The sequence below is a fragment of the Carcharodon carcharias genome, chromosome 9, assembly GCF_017639515.1.
Source record: "Carcharodon carcharias isolate sCarCar2 chromosome 9, sCarCar2.pri, whole genome shotgun sequence".
Classification (NCBI taxonomy): domain Eukaryota; kingdom Metazoa; phylum Chordata; class Chondrichthyes; order Lamniformes; family Lamnidae; genus Carcharodon; species Carcharodon carcharias.
The window spans coordinates 77,632,435-77,656,991 of NC_054475.1; the positions used below are offsets into that span (position 1 = coordinate 77,632,435).

The 24,557-nt window shown below is 45.5% G+C and overlaps 2 protein-coding genes across 2 annotated transcripts in view; one reads left to right on the forward strand and one right to left on the reverse strand.

Annotated features, from left to right (window-relative positions):
* The window catches only part of taf7 (TAF7 RNA polymerase II, TATA box binding protein (TBP)-associated factor), a 29,609-nt gene extending 18,559 nt beyond the window's left edge, over positions 1–11,050 (reverse strand). Inside the window, exons 1-8 of the mRNA XM_041196309.1 lie at positions 10,935–11,050; positions 10,606–10,690; positions 8,263–8,345; positions 6,442–6,520; positions 4,835–4,968; positions 3,298–3,418; positions 1,759–1,817; positions 218–290 (exon numbers count right to left, since the gene is read on the reverse strand). Coding sequence (XP_041052243.1) covers positions 218–290; positions 1,759–1,817; positions 3,298–3,418; positions 4,835–4,968; positions 6,442–6,520; positions 8,263–8,345; positions 10,606–10,645 — 589 coding nt within the window. The 5' untranslated portion in view covers positions 10,646–10,690; positions 10,935–11,050. The remainder of the gene's footprint in view (positions 1–217; positions 291–1,758; positions 1,818–3,297; positions 3,419–4,834; positions 4,969–6,441; positions 6,521–8,262; positions 8,346–10,605; positions 10,691–10,934) is intronic.
* A 111-nt stretch (positions 11,051–11,161) lies between these two features.
* Positions 11,162–23,849, forward strand: zgc:101583 (uncharacterized protein LOC494104 homolog). Its single transcript, XM_041196310.1, has 6 exons — positions 11,162–11,413; positions 15,496–15,643; positions 17,360–17,416; positions 19,621–19,711; positions 21,253–21,413; positions 21,960–23,849. The coding sequence occupies exons 1-6, from the start codon at positions 11,378–11,380 to the stop codon at positions 22,577–22,579; spliced, it is 1,113 nt and encodes a 370-aa protein (XP_041052244.1). The 5' UTR covers positions 11,162–11,377; the 3' UTR covers positions 22,580–23,849.
* Positions 23,850–24,557: the final 708 nt, after the last annotated feature.

Below are 24,557 nucleotides of genomic sequence, written 5' to 3' on the forward strand. Positions count from 1 at the left end.
TTGCATGATGCTGCGGTGTCTAAACTGGTTGCCATGTCTCCCAAATTACAACAACTATACTTCTAAAGTATTCTGTTGGCTTTGAAGTGCTTTGGTAAGCCCTGAGGTCATGGAAAGTAAAACACAAGTTTGTCTTTATTGGTACCCACTGACTTCTGCTCTGAGTTGCAACACCCCATTACCTGAACCCCACTCCCTTTTCAAACAGGAAGGATACGGACACTGACGGCCTCAGCATCTGTGCTCAACAACCTCTTTACTTCCTTTTCCACATCTGGAGACTCAATGTACTAGGAACAAGAAAAGGATAATGAGGTTTCACTTTTGTATTGTAGCTGTTGGGAATATAAAAGTTTTGATTTCATTCTAGCCAAACATCCAAAATGAAACTTGCGCTATGCCTGACCTTGCACCAAACACTGGGGTCATTGTTAAGCTCCCTCCAACTTGTTGGGTTAGATACAGAGTAAAGCTCCCTCTACACTGTCCCCATCAAACACTCCCAGGACATGTACAGCATGGGGTTAGATACAGAGTAAAGCTCCCTCTACACTGTCCCCATCAAACATTCCCAGGGCTGGTAAAGCATGGGGTTAGATACAGAGTAAAGCTCCCTCTACACTGTCCCCATCAAATATTCCCAGGGCAGGTACAGCACGGGGTTAGATACAGAGTAAAGCACCCTCTACACTGTCCCCATCGAACACTCCCAGGACAGGTACAGCACAGGGTTAGATACAGAGTAAAGCTCCCTCTACACTGTCCCCATTAAGCATTCCCAGGGCAGATACAGCATGGGGTTAGATACAGAGTAAAGCTCCCTCTACACTGTCCCCATCAAATATTCCCAGGGCAGGTACAGCACGGGGATAGATACAGAGTAAAGCGCCCTCTACACTGTCCCCATCGAACACTCCCAGGACAGGTACAGCACAGGGTTAGATACAGAGTAAGTCTCCCTCTACACTGTCCCCATCAAACACTCCCAGGACATGTACGGCATGGGGTTAGATACAGAATAAAGCTCCCTCTACACTGTCCCCATTAAGCATTCCCAGGGCAGATACAGCATGGGGTTAGATACAGAGTAAAGCTCCCTCTACACTGTCCCCATCAAATATTCCCAGGGCAGGTACAGCATGGGGTTAGATACAGAGTAAAGCGCCCTCTACACTGTCCCCATCGAACACTCCCAGGACAGGTACAGCACAGGGTTAGATACAGAGTAAGTCTCTCTCTACACTGTCCCCATCAAACACTCCCAGGACATGTACGGCATGGGGTTAGATACAGAGTAAAGCTCCCTCTACACTGTCCCCATTAAGCATTCCCAGGGCAGATACAGCATGGGGTTAGATACAGAGTAAAGCTCCCTCTACACTGTCCCCATCAAACATTCCCAGGGCAGGTACAGCATGAGGTTAGATACAGAGTAAAGCTCCCTCTACACTGTCCCCATCAAACGCACCCAGGGCAGGTACAGGATGGGGTTAGATACAGAGTAAAGCTCCCTCTACACTTTCCCCATCAAACACTCCCAGGGCAGGTACAGGATGGGGTTAGATAGGTAATAAATCATCTGCAGTTAATGTTGAAGATCAGCCATGGCCTTCTTAAATGGCAGAGCAGGATCGAGGGTCTGTATAGCTTACTCCATCTCCTTTTCCCTTGTGTACACTGCCACATCAAACGTTCCCAGGACTGGTACAGCAGAGGTTAAATATACACGGTGAGACAGGTCGCTCTAGAAACCCTCACCTTCTTCTTTGCAGTTTTCCTAAATCGCCTCTTACGGACATTTTTCAAGGGGCAAGTGACTGAAATTCAAGGAAAGAAGCAGCAAACATCAATAAGTGTGAAATACAGTCTGGATATTTGATTAACAGCACAATGTTCTAGACTCAATTTTGAGACTTGAGAATGGTGGTGAATTTGATACACCTGTCCAAGTTATTCAAGTTTGAAAGCTACTAAAATAATTACTAAATGCTGCCCTGGTCTCCATTTTGCTGCAGCCACTGTGCACTATGCAGAGACAGGCTCAATGGCCTGTATGGTGTTATTTATTATGTTGCTTACACAAAACATCAACACAAGAATTGGTTCAAGACAACGGGGTAGACAACGGGGCACTAAAATTAGTTTTGGATTGGTAGAGGACTGAGGAGAGAATGGGTCCATGGAATTAGTTCAGGGTTGGTAGAGATCAATGGGGAGCTAGCAGGGCATTTAGACTAGTTCGAGATTCAGACTGGGTTATGGGGCAAATGTAGGGCGGTAGGATTAGTTTGAGATATAAAACTATGGGGGGAGCAGGGACAGTTGAATTAGTTTAGATTTGATATGGCACTATGGGAAGCAAATGAAGCAGTGGCATTAATTTGGGATTGATACAGTGTTAAGGGAGACAGCACAGCAGTGGAATTAGTTTGGGATTGATAAAGTGTTATGGGAAGAGAGCAGAGCAGTGGAATTAGTTTGTATTTTTGCAATAAGGAGCTAGCACAGGCATGACAAGCCAAACAGCTTCATTCTGTGCTGTGAACCTTGCTGGTTCAGTTCTCTCATTAATTCCCCAATCCTGCAGTTCATTCCTAGCATTACACAATGTAAAATATTCTCCATATACAGCACAAGTTTAGAAGGACAGAATCTAGAATCGTACTGCTGGGGCTTTTCCACAGCTCCATTGTAAAGTTGCAATGGTAGCGCAGTTAGCAGACTTCACCAGCAGCTCTGTTTAGAGGACTGTTAAACCAATTCTTCAGCCTATCATAGGCAAATCTGGAGAGCACACTTCCCCAAACTTGCCATTATACTTATAAATCCCAGTGTCCGAATTCCTCCCTCCAATGCACTAACACTCCAATGCCCAATCCCAGAGGAATCAAGCAGGCAATTTCCTTTCATATAATTCATGTGGGATGCTAACTGGGACAGCTCCTCATTCCTTTACCACCACTCCTATTTCTTCCCTGAAGGCCCCTAACTCACAGCAGGTCATGGCTCAACTCTACTATACTTTACTCAAGTTGGTAGGCACTTAGACTGACTGAGGCATCACAGTCAAGCCCAACCCTGCCCTTTCCCTTCCATCCTGGCAAGTGCCCTCTGTATGGAGTCACTGGATAATGGTCAGAAATGGTAATCCTGGGCTAAATCTTCCTGCTCCAGTGTAGACAGTTGCAACGGATAGCTCAGTTAACAGACTTCACCTGGAGCTCTGTTTAAAGAGGGTACTGGGGGCCATAGGAATGTTTCTCAGGCTATACAGTTTGTATTAATTATGAGACTCACTGCTGTGATTCCATAGGAATTTCTTCTCCTTGTCCTTGTCCTTCTTTTTGTTTTTGGGATCAACTGGCACAGGCTCCTCCTGTGGGGGGTACAGCTCCCCATCAGTGGTGCACACCAGCATCTAGAACAACAGAGGAACAACAGATAATGCAGTTGAAGTACCTGTTCTAACATACAGACTGCCTTCGCATTACCCTCGAAATTGCCCCCTCGCGCCATCCCGAACCGTCCCCCCTGTGCTGTCCCATTACTCCCGTGCACCCTTGGCCCCATCTCCTCGCACTGTCCTCTGCCTTGCCTCATTTCCATAAAATCCACCTCTTCACATAATAGCCTCACTTCCTCACACAGCTCTCATTCTCACTCAGAATCACAGTATGTTTACAGCGCAGGAGATGGTCATTCAGTGCATCATGTCTGCGCGAGCTCTCTGAAGGGTCAATTCACTTCATTCCAATCCCCAGCTGTCTCCCCGTAACCCTGCACATTCTTTCTTTTTAGATAATAATCCAGTTCTCACTTGAATGTTTCATGTGAACCTGCCTCCACAACACAGCCAGCACATTCCAGATCCTAACCACTCACTACATGAAAGAGCTTTTCCTCATGTTGCCAGTACTTCTTTTGTCAATTACCTTTAATCTGTGCCCTCTTGATCTTGAACCTTCCGCCAAAGGTTCAGTTATTCCCTATCGACTTTGTCCAGGCCCCTCATGATTTTGAACCTCTAACAAAACTCCTCTCAACCTTCTCTTCTTCAAGGAAAACAATCCCAACATCTCCAACCTGTCCATGCAACTGAAGTTTCTCATCCTTAAAACCATTCCTGTGAACTTTTTCTGTACTCTCTCCAATGCCTTCACATCTTTCCAAAAGTACGGCGCCTAGAACTGGATGCAATACTCCAGCTGAGGCTGAACCAGTGTTCTATATAAATTTAACAAACTTCCTTGCTTTTGTACTCTATACCCCTATTAATAAAGCCTAAGATAGTCATTTGGTAAAACAGAACTTGAGTATTGCTGAAAAAAGAGACATGTCGAAACTTCTTGTCTTGCACTTATCAGGACTCTTCACAAGAATACCAATAAGGGGAAAACAATAATTCATACTGCATGAGTGCTGATAGATGTGTTGCCTTCTCATACAGTATATATTGTGATTTTCCCCTTATATTGGTATTCTTGCGATGAGCGCAAGATGAAAAGCTTTGACGTCTCTTTTTTCAGCAAGGTATTCTTGCGATGAGCGCAAGATGAAAAGCTTTGACGTCTCTTTTTTCAGCAATACAAAAGCCGAGGATGCTGTATGCTTTATTAACTGCACACTCATCCTTCCTACCACCTTCCATGATTTCTTCTCATCATATCTCTCCATATAATATGAGCAAATAATACATAATCTCATCAACAGCAGAAAGAAACCATCTCTTGTCCTTCAGGTACTGGGGCCCCATTATTCGTTGCTGCCACTTCGGATTGGAATGCAACATCTGTAACTTTCCTTTTTATCGTTACAAATAGTGGGAAGACCATACCTGACACAGATCAGCGGTTTTATAGAATGTCTTTTTATCAATGGTCTTGAGGGATTCGATGATACACGGCAGATCAACCAACTTCGCAGCCAAAGGTTGCTTGTCCACTCGCACAATGCCATGCCGACCATCCGCTGTGAAAATGGAAACAGAAACCCAGTCAGCTGATTGCATGCCACTCTATTATTGCATTTACATTTTCCACTCCTCTATGTATCAACTCCTCCTGAAGTTCCACTGGATCTGAAGTGTGAGTCAAGGTACACAAATGGATCCTAAAGTGACATCTGCTGTTAATAGAGAGGGATATTAGAAAGGGATTTGTTTGCTACAAGCAGGTGTTGAGGCAAAGACTAGATTATCACATAAAAGGGAACTAGATAAGGATTTGGGAAGGGATATGAAAGGATGTTGGGATATTCTTTTCCCAGAGGACAGTTGAGGCCTGGAACAAGCTGCTGGTTCATGTGGTAAGTGCTAATTTATTGTAAAACTTGCAGAAGAGGTGCCAGTTCTTGGCTGGGGTGAAGTTCATGCCTTATAAAAGATAGGTGGGATACCTGGTAATATAAACATGGTGGATGGAGTCGTCTGGATTAGTTTTCAATTGCCTAAGGGGCTCGGGGAGGAATTTAAGAGTTTTATGTCCCTAATTAGGTTTTTATCTGCTTTTTCTTTTCTCCCAGAGACTCTCATGGCTGCTGGTAATGGGATGTCAAATTACAATGCTTCAGGCATCACCATGGTTTGGGGCAAGCTTGATGCAGCAGCTGGCATTTTGTACGTGAGGGTATAGGATTTAGACTTCCCAGCCCAGCTGAAGAGCTAGCACAGGCACAAAGGACTGAGCCACCTCCACCTGTGCTCGATTCTACGATCCTATGAATCTCTAGGCCACTAGGGTAGAGATTCAACTTGGATGAAACAGTGAATGTATGACTAAGATACATGCTGAGAATTTCATTAGGAAGTGTGGTTGGGGGTGGGGGGGGGGGGGGGGGGGGGGGGGGGGGGGTCTCCTGATCAGATACCCTAACTCTGATCCAAGCTCAGCAGAATCTTCGGTTATGCACTTACGCCAGGTTTCTGGAAATCAGGAAACTGGCAGAGAAATTCCAGGTGCTAAAATAGGGAAGGGAATGAAACCAAAGGTCAGAGATTTTAAGAGGGCGATGAAAATATTTTTGACAGGTAGTTATTGAACAGTCTCAGCTGTTAACTGGGGTCTTTAATCTGCTGTGGCACAGCAAATCAGGAAGGTCCTGATTTGTACATTGCATCGAGATAGCCATCTGCACCAGGGGAGTTAACGGGACAATGCAGCCTCAGTCAGAGTTTCCATCCAAAACTGCAGCCCTACTGGAACTGCATGAACATCAGGTCATACTTGGCTGTGAAACCCTTTGCGGTTAAATGGTTCACTGAACAATAACAGTCTCAGGCTCACATACTGGGTAAAGGAAGTACCAGTACACAGCCAATGCTGGAAAAGAGGAGCTGGAAGAAAACTCCTTTGAGAGGTTGACAGAACCGGCCAGAAACAGCACAGCCTCAGCGAAGGGAAATTATGGTGAGCGATTAAGAATGTATTTGGCTAAAGCACTTACGATGCAACTCGATGGTCAATCGGTCCCGGAGGTTGACATTTCCAGACTGCACAGCTCTCCGCACGGTGGCTGCATGTTCCTGAAGCGAAAAAACACTGACTGGAAAATCTACCGGTCATTAAGCACACCCTTATCCAGCCAGCCATATGACACTTCCACACATCTTTCACATTATTCAACCAACAAACATGAGTGTGATTGGATCTGGAGATAACCTACTGGCTCAGGTAGGGAATTGATTAGAGATAGGAAATAGCGAGAAGGGGTAATGGCCATAGATTCAAATTGGAAAGACATGACTAGTGGTGTTCCCAGCGGCCTCAGCTTTTCACTCTGTTTATAAATGACTTGAATGAAAAAAATAGAGTCACATATCGACTGGTGACATTAAATTGGAAGGAATAACAGGTAATGAAGGTGAAAGCAGCAAGTTGCAAAGAGATATTGATGGATTAAAGAATAGGCAAAACTCTGGCAGATGGAGTTTATTGAGGGGATGTTTGAGGTCATCCACTTTGACTCAGAAAAATAGATCAGAGTATTTTCTATATGGCGAGATTCCAGGAACTGTGGAGGAAGAGAAAGATTTAGGGGCTCAAATACAGAAATCATTAAAAGCTAAAGGACAGATACAAAAGTGATTGAAAAAGCTAATGGGATGTCAGTCTTCAAGGAGGCTGGAATACAAAGGGAGAGAAGTGATGTTTCAGTTTTAGAGAGCTCTGATTAGGTTCCATTTAGAGTACTGCATTCAGTTCAGTTCAGATAACCTTGCAGCAGATTCACTAGGATGATATCAGGGCAGAAAAGACTAAATTATGAGGGCGGGTTGCATACACTAGACTTTTATCTTCTTGAATATAAAAAATTAAGAGATGGTCTAATTAAGATTATTAAAAGAGTTGATAGGATACGTAGAGATCATCTATTTTCTCTTGTGGGAGAACGAGAGACTTATTAAAGTAAGGGTTAGGTTGTTTAGGGGTAATGTCAAGAATCACTTCTTCACACACTGCGTCATGGAAATTATTATTTTTTGTAACTGTCAACCAGTTTTCTTATTTTCTCAGGTGTAGGTGATGTTTCTATTTTCCTAGCAAAGAGCAACCTCTCCCATTTATCTATGTTAATTTGCCATTTAACTGCCCAGTCTGAAAGGTTTCTAGTACCTTCTTGTATTATGTTATATTCTTTGAATATTAGTTTAGTATCACCTAAAAAAAAATTCACACTGAATTATTTGTTCCTAAGTTCAAGTCAATAATATAAATTGTGAATAGCTTTGGTCCCAGCACTGATCGTTGTGCAACACTGCTTCCTCCAATCTGAATAACTACTCTTGAATTAGCTTTCTAATTTTTAGCCAATTTACTATCTATCCCTACACCTTAACCTTTGTAAGGAGCCTACCTTATGTTGCCCTATCAAAGGCTGTTGAAAAGGAGAATTTTTTTTATACGCTGTGCAATGTGATCTGGAAAGTGCTGCTTGAAAGGACAGTGGAAGCAGATTCATTAGTAATGTTCAGCAGAGAATTAGATAAATAGTGCAAATAGAAAATATTAGCAGGACTCTGGGGAAAGAGGAGGACAGTAGGATTTAATTGGATAGCTCTTTCAAAGAAACAGCACAGATACAATGGGCCTGTGTGGGAAACTGTTGCCATTGCAGCATTTTCTGTTTCAGATCTCCAATACCTGCAGTATTGATTTTTACTTTTCGCTCAAACCAATAAAGGATTATTTGTAATCTGAATTTTCACTCCAAGTCTCGACAAGTGAACCCGAATCTCGTTTACTGAAGAGAATGTTAAATTCTTACCGATGGCAGCCTCAGAATGTACTGACTCTCTAACTCATGAGGTGCATCCTCTTTGCTCTTCGAACCCTGCTTCTGTCCTTTTGCTGCAACATGAAATAGCGATGGAGCTAGATTAACTTAAAGCTCATTCTGGTCTACAATAAGCACCAAACCTTCCTGGAGTGTATGCATGTACTGTACCATGAAGAAGCATGTGAACAGACAACTCTGCATTTATTTTCCTTTTGTATCCTCGGGGCATTCCAAGATGCTTCACCACCACAGGTATATTAGAATTGTTGTCATATCTGAATTGTAGGAATGTGCGCCAATTTGCGCACAGCAAGCTCCGGAGATAACAACCAGTTTTAGCAATGACAGTTGAGGAATAAATGTTGGCCGGAGCACTGGGGAGAACTCCCCTGCATTTCTCCAACTGGAGAAATTTTTGAAGGAATTCACTGGGAGTGAGGGCCAGCAATACAGCTTCTGAAATTCACACACTATTCTGAGATGGAGATTCAAAATCAGGAATTAACACCCAGTCTTTAGCTAATGCCATTTCAGCAGACCCTCTCTTCTCCTAATGAATTCACTGCTCCAACAAAAATTAAATTGAGCAGACGTATAACTAAACTGAAGCTCTGGAGAAGGACCAGCCAGTAGGATCCACATGTCTGGACAGCAGGACCCACCCTAGGGGGAATTTTAACCCCCCCCCCCCCCATTTCCATGTGAATCAGCCTCCACCTTATTCTCAGGCAGTGCATCCCAGGGCCTGGGACGATTCTCGTGTTCTGCGTACCACACTTCAGGAAAGGTGTGAAGGAATTGGCGATGGTACAGAAAAGTTTATGAGAATGGTTCTGGAGATAATGGACTTCAATTATGAGGATAGATTGATGATGCTGGGGCTGTTCTCCTCAGAGAAGGTTAAGAGAAAATTTGCTAGAAGTGTGCAAAATCTGAAGGGGTTTGGACAGAGTAGTTAGAGAGAAACTGTTCCCACTGGCGAAAGGTTCAAGCAAAAGAGGACACCAATTTAGGATGACTGGGAAAAAAAACAGTGGTGATTTGAGGAAGTAATGTTTTACAGTTAGTAGTTAGGATCTAGAATGCACTGTCTGAGTATAGTAGAGGCTGATTCAAATTTGGCTTTCAAAAGGGAACTGGATAATTATCTGAGAATTAAAAAAATTAACATGGCTGCAGGTAAAAAGGCAGGAGTGGGACTAACTGAGTAGCTCTTACAGAGAGCAATCATGGACATGCTGGGATGAATGGCCTCCTTCTGTGCTGTAACCATTCTATATCTTTTCTGCACCCTCTTTAAAGCCTTCACATCTTTTCTGAAGTGCTGGGCACAATACTCCAATTGAGGACAAGCCAGAGTTTTATAAAGGGTCATCACAACATCCTTGCTTTGGTTTTCTGTGCCTCTATTTACAAAGACCAGGATCCTGTATACCTTCTAAAAAAAACACTTTAACCGCCTTCTCACCTTCAATGATTTATGTGTACATATACCTTCCAGTTATCCCCAAGAGTGATATTTTGATTTGATTTTGTAAGTTTCCTTTGACGTTTTGATTTTTGTTACAGTGTCCCATTAGAGGCAATCTTCCCCCAACAATCCTCCCCTTGTTAGTTTGATTTGTTGATCATTTGTTCTATTCAAAAGAGACTATACCTTCCAATTTCTTTGCTACAGCACCTCCTTTAGAATTTTACCCTTCATGTTGCCTCTCCTCACTCTTCCTGCCAAAATGCCTCACCTCATGCCTCTCAGCTATAGATTTTGTCTGGCACATGTCTGCCCATTCCACCAGGCTGCTTGTGTCCTCTTGAAGACTATCGTTATCCTCCTCATGGCTCACAACACATCCACGATTTGTGTCGTCTGCAAAGTTTGACATTCTGCCCTGTACACCAAGGTTAAGGTAATAATATAACTGTGGATATTATTAATATAGATCAAGAAAATCAGTGATCCTAATACTGACCCCGAGGCAAACCTCACAATATACCTTCCTCCAGTCTGAAAAATAACTGTTCACCACAACTCTGTTTTCTGTCACTCAGCCAGCTTCATATCCATGTCCCTTTTATTCCAGTCTTCAGCTTTGCTGACAAGCTCATTATATTGTACTTTATCGAGTTATTTAAACACGGTTTGCCTCTGTTCACTTTCCCTAATTAACCCACACTTGCCCAAGTGACAGTTAATTTTATCCCTGATTATCTTTTCTAAAAGCTGTCCCATTGCTGAGTTTAAACTGACTGTGGTTGTATTAACTGTTGGGTTTCTCTGGGATTTCGGGAAGAGACAGATTGAGTCAAGTGGGGGATCCTGAGCATTCTCACCTGTCATTTTTTTCCAGGAAATTGAACCTTTCTTATCCATATTCCACAGGCCTGGCTGCTAATCCATCAGGATCAGAGTTTATAACTATAAAAGAGAGAGAGAGTCATCTCAAGGTAAGGACAAAATCTACAGAAAGGAAGAAGCTGTGCTCCGGCACCCAGAGTCGGGGGGAGGGGTATTGGGCATGGGGCGAAACAGGGTGGGGGGGAGGGGGAAGACTGGATAGGGGGCGAACCCGGGGCGGGGGGGGGGGGAGATTGGGCAGGGAGCGAACCCGGGGGGGGGGGGGGGGAAAGATTGGGCAGGGGGCAAACCCAGGATCCGGTACCTGTTCCTCCAGCCCAGCTGAGTACCGGAAGTATTTCGGGGGAAGTCTGTTCCCATTGCACAGCGGAGAGAGAATGGTTCCGGATTGGGAGGCGGGGTGATGGTTAGAAGGCCAGACCGGAAACGGAAGAGGGAACGGAAATGAACAAGGAATCGGAGAGAGTGGCGGTTCGAGAGAGAGCCAGTGGGGGAGGGCTTAGCAGTGTGCCAGTGGAGGAGGGGTTAGCAGTGTGCCAGTGGAGGAGGGGTTAGCAGTGTACCATTGGGGGAGGGGTTTGCAGTGTGCCAGTGGAGGAGGGGTTAGCAGTTTACCAGTTGGGGAGGGCTTAGCAGTGAGTGAGGGAGGATATACAGGTGCTCCCAGTAACATCGCTTTGCAGCTATCCCTGTAGGGGTAGCTGATCCCTGATAGTGAGACAGAAATCCTGAGGTACTGCTGGTGACATGCTGCCTGGACCAATGCCTTCCTCTTCACCCGTGGTAGGTGATGTGAGATAACTTTACTTAATACCTAAGCTTCTGCATACCTGGATATTGAGCAGAGCTTGTCAAATTGTACCCTTTAAGGCACTAATCATGGTGAGGTATGCTGCTACTCTGCAATTCCTCCCATGCGGTTTCTGACTGGTTTGTTTCTACATGTTTAAAATGTATTTTTTTCCACTTTTATCCAAAGAATCTCCAGAGGATAGCTTGTGAACTCGAAATTCCTGTTGGAGGTGGTGTCGTAGTGGTAATATCACCCAGCTAATCCAGAGGCCCAGACTAAAGCTCTGGGGACACCAGGCATACCAAAAAATGAGGTGTCAACCTGGTGAAGCCACAACACAGGACTACTTGTGTGCCAAACAGCATAAGCAGCAAGTAATAGACAGACCTAAGCAACCCCACAACCAACAGATCTAAGCTCTGCAATCATGCTACATCCAGTCATGAATGGTGGTGGACAATTAAACAACTCACAGGAGGAGGAAGTTCCACAAATATCCCCATTCCTATGATGGAGGAGCCCAGCACATCAGTGCAAAGGCAAGGCTGAAGCATTCGCTGCAATCTTCAGCCAGAAGTGCCAAGTGGATGATCCATCTCTGTCTCTTCCTGAGGTTCCCAGCATCACAAATGCCAGCCTTGAGCCAATTCGATTCACTCCTCGTGATATCAAGAAACGGCTGAAGGCACTGGATACTGCAAAGGCTATTCCGGCAATAGTGCTGAAGACTTGTGCTTCAGAACTTGCTGTGCCGCTAGCCAAGCTGTGCCAGTACAACTACCACACTGACATCTACCCGGCTAAGTGGAAAATTGCCCAGGTGTGTCCTGTACACAAAAAGCAGGACAAATCCAAACTGGCCAATTATTGCTCCATCAGTGTACTCCATCAGTAAAGTAACAGAAGGTGTCATTGACAGTGCTATCAAGCGGCACTTGCTTAGCAATAACCTGCTCACTGGGGTCTGCCAGAGCCACTCAGCTCCTGACCTCATTACAGCCTTGGACCAAACATGGACAAAAGAGCTGAACTCCTGAGGTGAGGTGAGAGTGACTGCCCTTGGCATCAAGGCAGCATTTGATAGAGTATGGCATTAAGGAGCCCTTGCAAAACTGGAGTCAATGGGAATCAGGCCAATGTCACTAGGCCAATAATCCAGAAGCCTAGGCTAATGCTCTGGGGACAGGGTTCAAATCCCACCATGGCAGCTGGTGGAATTTAAATTCATTAAATAGATTTGGAATATAAATGGTGACCATGAAACTATCTGTGATTGTTGTAAAAATCCATCTGGTTCATTTATGTCCTTTCGGGAAGAAAATCTGCTATCCTTACCTAGTCTGCACGACAGGTGACTCCAGATCCACTATATTGTGCTTCCCTCTTAACTGCCCTCTGACTTGTCCTAGCAAGCCACTCAGCTCAAGGACAATTAGGGATGGGCAACAAATGCTGGCCTTGCCAATGACGCTCACAGTCCATTAAAGAATAAAGAAAACAAATCAGGGAAAACTTTGCTGGCCGGAGTCATACCCGGCACAAAGAAAGATGGTTATGGCTGTTGGAGGTCAATCATCTCTGTCCTGGGACATCGCTGCAGGAGTTCCTCAGGGTAGTGTCCTCAACTCAAACATCTGCTTCATCAATGACCTTCCTTCCATAATAAGGTCAGAAGTGGGGATGATCACTGATGATTGCACAATGGTCAGCACCATTTGCGACTCCTCAGATAAGAAAGCAGTCCGTGTCCAAATGCATCAAGACCTGGACAACATTCAGACTTGGGCTGATAAATGAACATTCGCGCTGCACAAATGACAGGCAATGACCATCTCCAACAAAAGAGAATCCAATCATCTTCCCTTGACATTCAATAGCATTACCATTGCTGAATCCCCCACTATCAACATCCTGGGGGTTACATTGACCAGAAGCTGACCTGGACTAGCCATATAAATACTTTGGCTACAAGAGCAGGTCAGAGGCTGGGGATTCTGCAGTAACTCACCTCCTGACTTCCCAAAGCCTGTCCACCATCTACAAGGCACAAGTCAGGAGTGTGATGGAATACTCCCCATTTGCCTGGATGAGTGCAACTCTCACAACACCCAAGAAGCTCGACACCATCCAGGACAAAGCAGCCAGCTTGATTGGCACACACTTGACCCACAGAAGCAGCAGTATGTACCATCTACAAGATGCACTGCAGCAATTCACCAAGGCTCCTTCGACAGCACCTTCCAAACCCGCAACCTCTACCACTAGGAAGGACAAGGGCAGCAGATAGATGGGAACACCACCACCAGCAAGTTCCCCTCCTAGCCACTCACCATCCTGACTTGGAAATATATCGCCGTTCCCTCACTGTCGCTGGGTCAAAACCCTGGAATTCCCTCCCTAACAGCACTATGGGTGTACCTACACCACATGGACTATGGCGGCTCACTGCTACCTTCTCGAGGGCAATTAGGGATGGACAATATATTTGGCCTAGCCAGTGATGTCCAGATCCTGTGAAAAGAATTTTTTAAAAAGGTTAAATACAATTCATGCAAATGGTATCAGACCGTAGTTACATTTGCTCAGAATTACCTACTATGCAAATCCAGTGTGAAAAAGCTGTCCACCGTGGCTCAGTGAAGAACACTCAACTCTAAACTGGTTGTGTGTTCAAATCCTAGTCCAGACACTTGAGCATATAATTTAAGTCGACACTCTAGTGCGATACTGAGGGAGTGCTGCACTATCAGAATGCTGTCTTTCAGATGAGATGTTCAACCAAGGCTCCCTCTGCTCTCTTAGATGAATGTTAAAGTCCTTATAACACTATTTTGAAGAAGAGCAGGGTAGTTCTCCCTGGTTTTCTGGCCAATATTTAGCCCTCAACCAGCACACTGTCATACTATTGTTTATTGGAACTTTCTCAGTGCAATGGGGCTGCCATGTATCCTACATTACCACAACAACAACATTTCCAAAATACTTAAATAAAAACAGGAAATGCTGGAAATACTCGGTAGGCCTATCAGCAATTCTGGAGAGAGAAAAACAGAGTTAACGTTAAGAGTCGAATTTGTCTCTTCTTTGGAAGAATATGGCTCTTTTCTCTCCCCATGCTGCCAGACAAGCATTTTCTGTTTTTATTTCAGATTTCCAGCAACCACAGTATTTTGCTTTTATTTCAAAAATACTTCATTGGTTGTAAAGACATCCTGAGGTTGTTAATGGCACTGTATAATTCATCCTGCAGATTTGTTCTCTCTTTCCTTCCCACTATTTGGTGATCTATAGTATACACTCAATTGTGTATAACAGCTCCCCTATTGTTCCTTCTTTCTAATCAAATAAGAGTTTATATTTGGACCATCAACTACATTTTCCCTCTCCAGTGCTAACATAATTTATTTGATTAATACTCCCATCCACTCTTTTTTCCTTCCCCAAGTTTCTGAATACGTTGTGGACAGATTTTTAAGTCCCAAATCCTCCCCTTCTTTGGCCAGATCTCTGTTATTGCCACCATATCATAGTCCCTTATGCCTGCAGCTCACCAACCTCATTTACCACACTCTGAGAAATTACACACACAAACACACACGTATAAACCCATTTTACTCTGCCTTGCATTTTCCCCATCCAATCCTGTTTCTGAACTATATGCTGTCTTTCTCCCCGAATCCTTGGTGCACTTTTGTTTCTTCGCTTTAATGTTTCATCCTAGTGCGATTCTCCCTGCCAAATTAATTTAAACTCTCCCCACAGCGCCATTTAACCTCTCAGTGAGGTTGTTGGGGATGCAACTCACCTGTATTAAAAAGGTCCCTTGTGAATCTGAACTCCCAATCTGAAGCCCCCTTCTCCACACTAATTCACTCCCTTACACACATACATTCACCCACAATCTTTGCTGCAGATGTGTAAGCTTTAGACAACAGTGAATGTACTTCAATAAATTTAACTGTCAAGCTTGCCATAAGGTGTGTCAGATGAACCAGGATGCTGGCTGGCAGTAGTGGCTGGTTCCCCCAGTGTGTGCTGAATGCAGTGACCCCCGTGCCCTTATGCCCTGCAGCTCTCCACCGTGGACAGAGCCGCTGAGGGCTATAATTTCTACATCGGGCTTGCTCTTGCCATCAGCTCCAGCATTTTCATCGGAAGCAGTTTTATCCTGAAAAAGAAGGGACTGCTATGCCTGGCCAGCAAGGGGGTGATCAGAGCAGGTAAGCGACAACTGCGGGAGCATACCGGATGCTGACTGTGAGTCACTGGCAAAACTCTGCTGGAGCAGGCTCTCAGTCTCAGCTTTGAAAGAATAAGGGCCTGCTTTCATCATCACCTTTAGTAGTACTCCCCTCCACTATCATGCCCTGGCACTGACCCATCCGCAGTTTGGACCTTAGTTCCTTGTTTCTCTGCCCAGAAGGCCATTGCTTATTGTGTGAACACAGGTACTCAGTGCTCCAGGGACATTCCACCACTGGACCCTCATACAGAATGAGGTTATAAACTGCATATCCACTGATGTAACAGTGCTTCATTCCCTCATTCAGAGCTGCTGACTCTCTCTCCCCCACCCCTGAAGGTGCTGACTCTCTCCCCCTCCCTCCCCTGAAGGTGCTGACTCTCTCCCCCCATCCCCTGAAGGTGCTGACTCTCCCCCTCCCCTGAAGATGCTGAGTCTCTCTCCCCCTCCTCCACCCTTGAAGGCGCTGACTCTCTTTTCCCCTCCCCCGAAGCTGCTGACTCTCTCTCCCCCTCCCCTCCCCCCGCCCCTGAAGACACTGACTCTCTCCCTCCTCCTCCCCTGAAGGTGCTGACTCTCTCTTCCCCTCCCCACCTTGAAGAGGCTGACTCTCTCTCTCTCCCCCTCCCCTGAAGGCGCTGACTCTCTCTCTCCCTCCCTTCCCAGAAGGTGTTGACCCTCTCTCCACCTCCCCTGACAGAGATAGGACCTTCTGTTACCACACCCAAGTGGCCTCACTTCGTGTTTAAATCTGACAAACTGTTTAACTCGAAGAGCATTACCACGGCGTCCAGTCCTCAGCAATGAATTCTGATGAGGAACAGGAGTTTCATCAGATTCATTAATCCTCAGTGCTACACTGATAACATTATAATGCTTCCAATTGCAGTCCTGGCTGAATTGATGCGACTCAGCACAACACACTGATTAAATCTGAACCTTTCCTTTACCGCTAGTCTCCACTGAGCCATTGGGGGAACAATCTTCATTAAAACTGAGAAAGTTAGTTTTAGATTGCTGCTTTTAAATATGTCCTTATCACTTCATGCTCTCTCTGAAACATATATTCTGAGCATGGTGGAGTTATAGGTGGGTCCATGAAAGAATATGGTCCAGCACTGTAGCTCCCTACCCTGTTTGGTCACTTAGACAAGAAGTTGTCAGAAGAATAAAGACAGTCGGTTTTTACTGGCTTACTCACTCTTGTCCTTTTTAAAATTGAAAAACTATAGATGTCAGGGCCCAGAGTACCAATCCTCCCACAGCCCCACCTCCGTACCCAGGTAGCCCAGAGTGCGAGAATAATCTCCCCCGTCTCCACGCATCCCTGAGTGCTCGGTAACCCCACCTCAGCCCTGGTTCACCTCAGCAGCTGTGCCTAGGGTGGTGGACACCAGCCAGACTTTATAGAGTTGTTGATAATATGAAGTAAATCACTGCTAATTCATTGTCAACAAGTTTGGAAAATCAGCGGAAACTGAAAGCCTAGCAGTTGTTCTACACCGGAAAATGGCAAACCAAACGCCAGCACCAGATCCCTTATGCGCCAGCTTGGCAAGAGATAGGTGTATATGCGCAAATGCGGAATGTGTAGTGAGGTTAGGTAGTGACAGGGAGGGGGAAATAGTAATGGAAGCTATCAGGCTCTGCAGCGCAATGTGCTCTGTTTAATGATTATGTGCTCTCCCCACAGGTCAGGGTGGCCATGCATACCTGAAGGAATGGCTGTGGTGGGCTGGACTCCTCACAAGTGAGTGTTGCTCATGGTGACAGGCAAATTATCTTCAAGACATATTTACTGTTAAATTATTTTATCGGCTGAGGCAGTAAGGGCATGAGGTACAGCTTGCTGTCCCTGCACTGAATGGTGCCCAGATAGTTTCTCAGTTCATAGCCCTTCCCTGCTTCATCTGAATGAGGAAACCATGTGCAGGAGACAGAGCAATGAGCAAGAATTTATTCTGTCTCCCTTATTCCACCTCCTGTCTGCAACACCCTGTTCCCCGCCCCCCCCCCCGCCCCCGAGTCTCCTGCTTCTCCCCTCTCCCCCAGAGTCCCCTGCTTCTCCCCTCCCTCCCCCTGTGTCCCCTCCCTCCCCCCATGTCCCCTGCTTCTCCCCTCCCTCCTCCCGTGTCCCCTGCTTCTCTCTCCCCGTCTCCTGCTTCTCCCCTTCGCCCCCCCCACCAAGTCCCCTGCTTCTCCCCTCCCTCACCTGTGTCCCCTGCTTCTCCCCTCCTCCATGTCAGTCTCTATTTGTTTCTCCCTCCAACCCAGTGACCCCTGCTTCTCCCCATCTCTCTCTGCTTCTCTCCATTCCATGTCTCCCTGCTTTTCTCCCCACCTCCCCTCCATGTCTCCCTGCTTCTCCCCACCACCCCTCCATGTCTAAAACAAAAGCAAAAGCAAAAACACCTGGAAAAACTCAGCAGGTCTGGCAGCATCGGTGGAGAAGTTCACAGTTGACGTTTCGAGTCCTCATGACCCTTCAACAGAACTGTTCTGTTGAAGGATCATGAGGACTCGAAACGTTAACTGTGCTCTTCTCCGCCGATGCTGCCAGACCTGCTGAGTTTTTCCAGGTATTTTTGTTTTTGTTTTGGATTCCCAGCATCCGCAGTTCTTTGCTTTTATCCCCTCCATGTCTCCCTGCTTCTCCCCACCTCCCCTCCGTATCTCCTGCTTCTCTCACCCCATCTCAGTGTCTACCCATTTCTCTTCCATGTCACCCTGATTCTGTTCTCCATTGTTGACAATCATATGAACCTCATATTTGTATGTTTTGAACTGCATCTTTAATATAGGATAAAATTAAGGGGCTCATCTGTTCTGAAGTCTGGCTAACAACAGTTCTGGGTGACATGGTTATTAAAGATTAAAGGGAGGCCCTGGTCGTTTTGCTGGAAAGAAGATTCAAGGTGGAGGCTATGGCATCTGTGTTTAGACAATGATTAGACTGTTAGTCTCTAAAGTTCCAGGAAGGTGTCGAGAATGTCAGTTGTAAACAGTAACACGGTTGTAAACTGTCCATTTACTTCCAAGATTAAAAAAAATTGGGGGTCTGAAGGATAGCTACGAAGCCCATTTGATTCTTGTTGCCAAGGAAATGGGCTTTGAGAAAGGAGGGGTTTCTGAGATATCCCTGAAACTCTCAGACAGGCTGATTGCCAGGATCTGGGATAGAGGGAGCAGCTAGAGGCCTAAAGTCTCTATGACTCCCCCATGCAGGAATACAGGCGGGAGTTCGCGCTTGGATTAAAAAGACCAAATTCCTGAGGATTTGAAATGAGGCTGGAAAATTTGCTTAGCATGCGATAGAGGGAGAATCTTCAGGAAAAACCTCCACTGTGAAAGACAGTTGTGGGGTTAAAAGTTACCAGGCTGAGAAAGGAGAGGAACGGAAGTAAACCCTCAGGAGCTAAAAATCACTGAACTGGATTCAGGAAAGTTGACTGCCTAATTAAGAGACAGTGTAAAGTATACCTGTGAGGTGAATTTTCGATTGTGTCAAAAGTATAAGAGAATAGTTCTGTTCTGTAGGATAAGTTGCTTACAAAAATATTGTTTGATCAATAGCGCTTTTAGTCTTTTTTTAATCAAAGCAAAAGTCTTAAAACATGGAATCTTCTTGTGTCATCTTTTCAGTATCAACTGGAAGTTCAAATTTCCCTCTTCAGGAATTGTAAGACCGCTCCACTTCTCTCCTTTACCCCCCATCCCAGCCATTCCTGCTTATTTCCCCTACTTGCAACCCCCCCCCCCCCATATCTACCTCAGTGTCTCCCTGCTTCCCCCCCTTATAATTCAGTGGGGTTTAGTGCGGCATGCAGTAGTCAGTGATGCTCCAGGCTATGTCACACCTCATGAAATGGTTATGCCTTGCCTGGTTGTAGGTGACTGTAGCTGGAACACCGGGTACCTGGTTTAAGCTCTAACTCTGTCTGTCCTGTTTTGCAGTGGGTTTGGGAGAAGCTGCTAATTTTGCTGCCTATGCCTTTGCTCCAGCAACTCTGGTCACTCCGTTGGGAGCCCTCAGTGTCCTCGTGAGGTGAGCAAGCCCCGACATCTCTGTTACAGCCCCTTAGAGAATAAGAGGTAGTACGTCTCTCTCTCTACCCCTCCTGAAGGTATTGCCTCCCAGTCCCAGATATCCAGGCAACATGACAATCCCTCAAACACATAGTCATTTTGTGTATGCTCAGACAAATGTTGCAGGACTGTTGTGTTCTGTCCTGGAGACAGTGCAGTTTTCAGAAGTAGGTGCTGGACAATCAGCACTGGAAGACTCCTCATCATCCCCAATGGCACCCCACTCCCCCAAGCACAGTGACATTGAGGCCATTCCTCACATCTCCACACCAGAGGACCAAGTAACATCAGACCCATTCAGGATGGGAGCTGGAATCTTATACTCGAGTTGGTTTTGAACACTCCCAGGGCAGGTACAGCACGGGGTTAGATACAGAGTGAATCTCCCTCTATACTGTCCCTATCAAACACTCCCAGAGCAGGTACAGCACAGGGTTAGATACAGAATAAAGCTCCCTCTACACAGCCCCCATCAAACACTCCCAGGACAGGTACAGCACGGGGTTAGATACAGAGTAAATCTCCATCCACACTGTCCCTATCAAACACTCCCAGAGCAGGTACAGCACGGGGTTAGATACAGAATAAAGCTCCCTCTACACTGTGTTCATCGAGCATTCCCAGGACAGGTACAGCACGGGGTTAGATAGGGTAAAACTCCCTCTACACTGTCTCCATCGAACATTCCTAGGACAGGTACAGCATGGGTTTAGATACAGGGTAAAGTTCCCCCTACGCTGTCCTCATCAAACACTCCCAAAGCAGGTACAGCATGGGGATAGATAGAGAGTAAAGCTCCCTCTACACTGTCTCCATCGAGCATTCCCAGGGCAGGTACAGCATGGGGTTAGATACAAAGTAAAACTCTGCACTGTCTCCATCAAACCCTCCCAGGGCATTTGAATTCTGGAGACTTGTCCCATCCCTCAAATGATTGGAGCCGTATCTGAAAGAGCAAATACGATCTGTTCCCCGCATACAAGCCAACAATCTACAAATGTGAGAACTGCAGCTTAACTCCTCCAGATCTCAAGCAGCATAGTGATTGCATCAGTTTCTCAATATTGTGCATCACCATATCTTTTAGATTTTTTTGTTTCATTTTGTGAATTGATTCCAGACCCTTCAGGAAATTGATAACATTAGCATCTTGGAAATGCTTGTTTTTTTTTTTCACTTCACATTGTAAAAGATTAGTGGTACCTGAGTGAAAGAATGAGCCCCTGGCACAGAACGTGGCAAAAGCTGCTGAACCCATGAATGTTAGGTAACTTTAAAACCTTGTTGTTTGTAAGAGGATGTTAAGACTGCAGGCGCTGTAAAACTTCAGGAAAAATGTGTCTTGGGGATTTCTAAATGTTCGCCCCTCCTTGCGAGTTGTGTACAGTGGGGTTTTTTTGAAGTTTGGCAGTGATAAGAAGTGTTTGTAAATTCCAGTGTTGCCTGTGTCCTGCTGGGTCCTTGCATTTGTTAATCAGATGTCCCTGCTTCCCCCTCCAGTGCGATTTTATCCTCCTATTTTTTAAACGAGCGCCTGAACCTTCATGGAAAGATGGGCTGCATCCTGAGTATTTTGGGTTCGACAGTGATGGTAATCCATGCTCCACAAGAGGAAGAGGTTGGCACCTTGACTGAAATGGTGGAAAAGCTCAAAGATCCAGGTATGGCAAATATGGCAGAGTATAAACTGATGAGGGTTAATACTTTCTTTTAACAGCTGTTAGTCTGCAACTACTGCACAGTACACTTCCTCACTGTAGAAACATGATTATACAAAACTGTAGATTTATCCAGTACAGCAGAAGCACCCTTTGAGTCTGTGCCTCTTTAATAGAGCGAACAAATTATTCCCACTCTCCTCTTCCTGATATCCCTGCAAGTTTTTATCCAATTATCCCTGTTAATAACAACTATTGAATCTGCTTTCAGGCAGTGTATTTTTGATAGTCTTAATTCACTGAGTAAATACATTTCTCATTTCCTTCATGTTCTTCTGCTAATCATCTTAAATTTGTTTCCCCAGTTCTGCCTGTCTCCTCCTATCTAACAGTTTGCGACATTCCAAGCTGGATTTGTTTGTATGTCTGGGGGTTCACTATCTGCCAGTTTGTTGTATTCCTTTGTCTAGTACATTGTGCTTAGTAGCATGAGAGCCATCAGTTAAATATCCAATGCTATCTAAACCCAGCCTTGTATCTGGATTGCAGGTTTTATTGTGTTTGCAGTGTGTGTTGTAAGCAGCTGCCTGATCCTGATCGTGCTTGTGGCCCCACGTTATGGGCAGAAGAACGTTCTGGTCTACATCCTTATCTGCTCCGTCATCGGCTCCCTCTCTGTCTCGTGTGTCAAGGGCCTGGGGATTGCCATCAAGGAGCTGTTTGTGGGTCACCGTGTGCTGGCACAGCCAGTGACCTGGATCCTGTTGGCGTGTCTGATATTTTGTGTGAGCATACAGATCAATTATCTGAACAAAGCCCTGGATATCTTCAACACTTCCATCATAACACCCATCTACTATGTCTTCTTCACCACTGCTGTCATGACCTGTTCAGCCATCCTGTTCAAGGAGTGGTATGACATGGCCTTCGACAACATCTTGGGCACCATAAGCGGGTTTGTCATCATCGTCCTCGGGATCTTCTTGCTGCACGCCTTCAAGAACATCAGCTTCACCCCAGGTACCCTGCCCCCATTTTTCAGGAAGGGTGAGCCTGGCATAGTGTGGGGCGGGGCAGTGACGAGCCAGCAGTACCAAGCTCTGCCAGACCAGAGGACCGAAACCCTCATCTGCCCAAGTGCAGATGGGACTGTGCATTGTTTCACCTGAGACCTTTGCTCAAAGGAAATGGGGGCTGTCACGGTGGAGATGCTGAGCTGTGCAATGAGTTCAGAACACTTCACATTGCTCCTCACAAATACGGTTCAGCACTGATCCAGAGCTCACTGCTTCCAGTTGAAGCCTGTCCACTTTAGGAGATTCTCCTCTTCCTTTTGTCTTGGAGTGTAATCCCTTTACAACCTGAGTCAATGCTGCGTAAACTGAATGGATACTTGCCCACTTAACTTCAGCATGCAAGTATATCATTCTATTTAGAAGTTACAGAACTCAGAGGAGTGTCCTGTTCCCCAGTACTGATTGAGAAGAAAATGTGGCCCTTCTCTCAAAATATTTGAAAGGGAGAGGATGGGTGCAGACAGCTGGGATACTCACCCGCCTAACCTCTGAAACACTGTATTGCAGATACAAATTTAATGGGGCAGGAAGCCAGTTTTATTACTTTCGGTGCAGACTCGATGGGCCGAGGGGCCTCTTCTGCACTGTGAGACCCTGTGATTCTGTATTGTACAAAAAGAATTTATTAAGTCAGTCAGCAAAGCACCAACATAACAATCTATCCAGCTTTCCCCGACTGAGGACTCTACTTTGTATAATTTTAGTCAATTTAGTGCATATATTAAAGTCTTGGAAAATATGTGCCAATACTAAGAGGGATAATGAGCACTGAGAAATGACACTGCTGTTACTGTAAGGTTTTGATGCCAATACATTTACAGTTTCAATTGTTCCTGTCACAGACACCAGCTGTCAGTACTCACCCCAACAAATCCTCCAGCTCAACACAACCTACATTCGGTATCATCTGACATGACACTGAGGAAACTCAGTACAACCGTTTCAGACAGGCTATCACTGCATAGTGTATAGGGAGGTTTACTTTGTGTCTAATCCCATGCTATACCTGTTCTGGGAGTGTTTGATGAGGTCAGTGTAGAGGGAGCTTTTCTCTCTATCTAATCCCTTGCTGTACCTGCCTTGGGAGTGTTTGATGGAGAAACGTGGAGGGAGCTTTACTCTATCTAACCCCGTGCTGTACCTGTCCTGGGAGTGTTTGAAGGGAGCAGTGTAGAGGGAGATTTAGAGGGATCAAAAAAGCCACTCACCTGTGGTTAAGAATTTCCTGGGATGCTCACAATCTTCAGATTCCAGGCACTCATATTTAACTTGTTCTGGTTGTCACTCTTCTGTACTTCCCTGTTTTAACTTCAAACTGTTGAAATAATGTCTAATACTAAAATATATTTTTATGATAACTGTTGTGGCAGCAGTTTGTGTGATTTAATGGGACTCTGCTGTTAATCCATTAGAACACCACCTGAGGGCTTGTGTCACCAACCTTCACTTCACCTGTACAGCTGATACCAGCAGCTCAATCTCTCTACTCAGACTAAATTAAAGGCAAAATACTGCAGATGCGAGATCTGAAGAGAGTCAGTTTTGAAGAGTCATATTGGACTCAAAATGCTAACCCTGTTTCTCTCTCCAAAGATGTTGCTAGACGTGCAGTTTGCCAGCACTAGTTTTATCTCTATACAGGATACTTGCTTGTGGAATGCGAAATGAACAAGGTACAAACTCAGACACGGGCCCCCATCCCGTCACTGTGTGAAAATCTCTCACAACCCCGGTCCCATAACTGTGTGAAAATCTCTTAGAACCCCGCTATCCGGTCACCATGTGGAAAATCTTTCAGAACCCCGCTGTCCGGTCGCCGTGTGTATAATCATAGACACGGACCCCGCTGTCCGGTCGACATGTGTATAATCACAGACACGGACCCCGCGTCCGGTCGCCGTGTGTATAATCACAGACACGGACCCCGCGTCCGGTCGCCGTGTGTATAATCACAGACACGGACCCCACATCTGGTCGCCGTGTGTATAATCACAGACACGGACCCCGCGTCCAGTCACTGTATGAAAAATCACAGACACGGACCCCGCGTCCGGTCGCCGTGTGTATAATC